The 5,033-nt window shown below is 31.6% G+C and overlaps 1 protein-coding gene across 1 annotated transcript; it reads left to right on the forward strand.

Moving 5' to 3' along the window:
* Positions 1 to 1,654: 1,654 nt before the first annotated feature.
* LOC121990195 (sucrose synthase 2-like) lies at positions 1,655 to 2,034 on the forward strand. Its single transcript, XM_042544389.1, has 2 exons — positions 1,655 to 1,771; positions 1,859 to 2,034. Exons 1-2 carry the CDS (start codon positions 1,664 to 1,666, stop codon positions 2,012 to 2,014), a joined length of 264 nt encoding a protein of 87 aa, XP_042400323.1. The 5' UTR covers positions 1,655 to 1,663; the 3' UTR covers positions 2,015 to 2,034.
* Positions 2,035 to 5,033: the final 2,999 nt, after the last annotated feature.

A 5,033-nucleotide genomic window follows, 5' to 3' on the forward strand; every position in this document is an offset into this window, starting at 1 on the left:
TCGATTAAATAAAAATTAATTTGAGCTTGCTTAATGAGGCTTGTTAAAATAAACAAACCAAGCGCAAGTTTAACAATACTTGACTCGTTAGCTCGTGAACATGTTCGTTAGTAAGTTCATGAATCAATTTTTAAATAAAAAATAATAATTTTGCTATTAAATTTATAGATTTTACACTCTACTTATGAAAAAATATAGATAAATTTATTAAATTTATTTATTATAATAAAATTATAAATTTTAATAAGAATATTATAATTTTCTCTAAATATATAATTTAGTTTTTAATAAATATTTAAATTTATAATTTATATTTATTAAGCTTGTTTAAGCTTGAATAAGCTCGTGGGCTATGAATATATTCATCAAATAAAGCTCGAACTCGGCTCGATTATAAACGAGTCAAACTCAAACATTCAAGAGTTTGGCTCGGCTTGGCTCGACTCGGCTCGGCTCGATTACACCCCTACAAATCTAGTTGGAGAGAATCTTAATTTTATTTAATTATTTAACATAGAATTATTTTTCTACTACAAATATAAAAAAGCAAGGATATGAGAACGTCTAGCAAAGATCTGACCACTTCATTATTTGTATTTGTTATATTCTTAAGTTATTTTTTCCAAGCTTTTGCTGTGTTGGAGATCTAAACTATTTCTTGATTATGTGCCTGCCAACTCACATTCTAGTTCGTAGCACTGAGGAAATTTTATTTATTTATTTATTTATTTTGTTTAAATCCTCTTGTATAGATTTAACCTTTCAAATCTTTTTTCACTGTCATGGGCATGGATCTAGGTTATTAGTTTGTTAATTCTTGTACTTGGAAACTAGTTTTGTTTCTGTGGTCGTGAAAAAGTTGTTGAAAGGAAAGAAAAAAATTGAGTTTACTTATGGTAAAATGTAAATTAAGTTTATTTGAAGGTAAAATGTAATTTTTCTTTTTACTGAAAAAGTGAAAAATTTCTCTTGCATTTGTTTTTTTAATGCTTCCTGTTGTTCTAACAAATAGATCCCTATGTTTTTAGAGGCTCTTTGAAGCTTGAAAGAAAGCATCCACAAAAATGCATCAACGCAGCTTGACCCGTGCTCTCAGTGTTAGGGAGCGCATTGGTGACTCCCTTTCTTCCCATCCCAATGAACTGGTGGCCCTTTTCTCAAGGTATATATATAACCATCTCAGATCTATTCTTTTGCTCCATGAAAATATCGAGAGATGTCTTTCTTTCTCCTGGATGGTTGGATATCTGCATGTTTACTTACATTGCCAAAACGATGTAATACTCAAAGAGCAACCAACCATCTATTCAGCTTATGATTTTCTGTTTCATGGTTTATCAACATGAAAATAGAATGATCTACCCACTGCACATGCCTTCTTTAAAAATACTTATGGATCATTGCCTATCATACTTTATCTTACAACCGTTGTATTCTAAAATTGTCTAAGATGTAATGGTCATATTGCAATTCTATTACCCTTATCTTGAGAAACCGTGAGTTAATGAGTTCGACACATCTTTGGGATTTTGGATTTTTGATTTTTGATTACTCATTCAAATCTTTAGCCTTGTTCTTGTTGCTTCAACTGTTAATGGGTCTATTTTTGATACCTTGCATCTGATTACTTTCATCTCTCAGGATTATACACCAGGGCAAGGGTATGCTGCAACCCCACCAGTTGTTGGCTGAGTATGGAGCTACTTTTTCTGAAGCCGATAAGGAAAAACTGAAGGATGAAGCCTTTGAGGATGTTATCAAGGCAGCACAGGTATACATTAGATGATACTACTGTTTCTAGCATCGTCATGTTTTAATCTTTTCATTTTCTCATTGGATCATCTTGTCCTCAATGCAGGAAGCCATTGTTATTCCTCCATGGGTTGCTTTGGATATTCGACCTAGGCCTGGATTCTGGGAATACGTCCGGGTCAATATCAGTGAGCTCGCTGTGGAGGAGTGGGCTATTCCAGAATATTTGCATTTCAAGGAGGAACTTGCTGATGGAAGGTAGGTGAAGCTAAGACCTGTATCACTATCATCAGATGCTTTATACCTCTTTGAGAGAACCATTTGTAATTCTTCTCCTTTCAGCTCAGAGAACAACAACTTTGTGCTGGAGTTGGATTTTGAGCCCTTCAATGCTTCTTTTCCACGCCCCTCGCAGTCAAAATCTATAGGTAAAGGAGTGCAGTTCCTCAACCGTCACCTCTCTTCAAAGTTGTTCCAAGACAAAGAAAGTTTGTACCTCTTGCTTAAATTCCTAAGGAAACACAACTACAAGGGCATGTTTAGTACTCAATTTTAGTTCAATAACAGATGTACACGTGCACACTTTTCTTGAGTAACTATAAATTGGTTTCTGCCATTGTCAAAGATCTGTCCAGGAAAGCATTGAGCTCCTAAGCTTCTGTAATTAACTATTTTCATTCTTGCTATGCAGTCAATGATGTTGAATGATAGGATCTAAAGCCTTAGTGCCCTCCGAGCAGCATTAAGGAAGGCAGAGCAACATCTCACTACAAAAAAATTATTGTTTTGGGACGAATTTTGGGATGAATTTATAAATAAATTTTGTTGCAAAATTTTTTGAGACGAATTCAGGGATGAAAAAATTGTCGTCCCAAAGTTCTTGTTGCCAAGGTGGCGACAAATTTGGGGATGAAATTAGCGACAAATAAATTTTTTGTCGCCAAATTAGTCTCCAAATTTGCAACAAAAATAATATTTGTCTCAAATTGCTGTGAAATTAAGGACGAACTCAGCGATGAAATTGATAACGAATTAAAATTTGTCGCTAAATTTGTTGCAAATTCTACAACAAAAATAATATTCGTTGCAAAATTGTCGATGTCTACTTGCAACGAAAATCATTTTCGCAACGAATAATATATTTGTTGCAGAATTTGCAACGAATTTCACGACGAAAATAATAATATAAAAAAATATGATCTGCGACAAATGAATAATGTTCATCCCTAATTTGCAACAAATTTGGCGACAAAAATATTAACAAAAGAAATTTGTGATCTGCGACAAATTAATTTTCGTCCCAAATTTGCAACAAATTTGGTAACGAAAATAATAACAAATAAATTTGTGATCTCCGATAAATTATTTTCGTTCCAAATTTTGTTCCAGAATTTGGGATGAATCCGTGAATTCGCCCTAGAATCTAGGATGAATTCACGGATTCGTTCCAAAAATCTGGGACAAAATTTGGGATGAAAAGGAAGTTATCGCAAAATTATCGATACACAATAAATTACGATAATTTGGCGATAAAAAAAATTGTCACCAAATTCATCCCAAAATTCCCTACAGAATCAGCTTGTTTCTGGAACTTCCAATCTCATACATATAAAGCAACTTCCAATCTCATACATATAAAGTTGTGCACAACAAAATTAAATACCACATAATAACATTCAACACATCCTATTTAACATATATACACATCTAGTAATATCTGAAATCAATTTTATAGTAATACAAATTCAAAGTTCTCAAAATATTATACAAGAACTTTCTTCTTGAGAGTACAAGAACTACAAGTCCAATAGTCCAAAAACTAATACAAATCCAGCACCTCTTTAAAGTTATACAATTTTTTTTTTCAAAATAAATAATACATACATGAACTCATCTTTTTCCACAAACCATCTTCCTAATCAAATCTTTTTTTATTGCATAAAACCATACAAACAAACTAGATCATTTCTAACCAGAAAGATAATTTTTAAAATTATAAAGTATCATAAATATGATACAACCTATTTCACTACATCAAATTGTAATTACAAGTATTCTAAATATGATGCAACCTATTTCACTACATCAAACTATAGCTACAAAAATCCTATTAATTTTAATCTAACATAGAGAGAATGGGATGCCTTCTTAAAATTCTTATCATATGAAAATGTCTCAAATGACGAAAACATAAAATAGTCAAGATCAATTAGGTGATACTAGACTTGCATTTAGTGCTCATCGTTACTTTGATGCTAGTAAAATTCTAATCGTAATTCAGAATTCTAGCTAATAATATAGTAGTTGCAATTTTCAACAAGTTTGTAAAAAGAATGATGTCCATATTTAACTCTTTCATTAACTCTTCAAAAGTAACTAATAAAAATATATAAATAAAATTATAAATACAGCATAATCTTGCAACACATTATGATCTGCCTTTATATTTAATAGTCATACGGTGTCAGATAATTTAGTTTGATTGTCACAACTTGCCCATAATAGTTCATCTGTAGCACTCAACACTTCTTGAAATTTGTGATATGTTTCATCCACACCTGGTACTTCTAACTCCTCCAACGGTGATGTATAAGTAGTAAACAATTGTTCAACTGTTAGAGGGAAACTAGAACTTGCACCAAATGTTTTGGGAATGAAATTCTAACCTCTTTCATCAATTACCATCCTCTAATATGGATTTATTTGTTCATAATAACTCTAATCCCCACTAAAAGAGACTTGGATATTCCGTCCATAATCCTCATCAGATATGAACGGTTCATCATGGCATGCCCAATTATAGTAATTCAGGATAAAATCAAATCTACAAAGATTTTTTTCAACTTTATCAGAGGCTAGAAATTTGCCATTGTGATACTTTCTATACAGACACCTTATCTTTTTACCATCCATATACTTAACTTGACTAGATGTAAAATTTAAAAATTACCTCAAGCAAGTGATAAACTCATCAGTTAAACCCCGATGATCAGGCATATTCTTGTTATACATCCAACTTCTTTCATTCTACATTTTACCTGTATTTATTTATTTAAATACTATTAAAAACTAATACACATAAATCTTATCATCAAAGACAAAATAACAAAGAGCACTTTATCAAAATGAAGAAACACGCATATATATAAAATATTAGTATGATAAAATTTAGAAATGAACACATATCAGTACAAGGATGCTACAGGAAAGATCAACAAGAACTCTTACGAAAATATTGGATTTATTACAATTAAACAGAATGTACCGTACGATAATAAATT

This window comes from Zingiber officinale, chromosome 6B, assembly GCF_018446385.1.
Source record: "Zingiber officinale cultivar Zhangliang chromosome 6B, Zo_v1.1, whole genome shotgun sequence".
Lineage (NCBI taxonomy): Eukaryota > Viridiplantae > Streptophyta > Magnoliopsida > Zingiberales > Zingiberaceae > Zingiber > Zingiber officinale.

What these genes read in the sequence shown, in the direction of transcription:
- LOC121990195 (XM_042544389.1), top strand. Translation starts at nt 1,664, where the DNA reads ATGCTGCAACCCCACCAGTTGTTGGCTGAGTATGGAGCTACTTTTTCT. An exon ending in ATGTTATCAAGGCAGCACAG is followed by an intron (nt 1,772 to 1,858) that starts GTATACATTAGA and finishes TCCTCAATGCAG; the next exon opens with GAAGCCATTGTTATTCCTCC.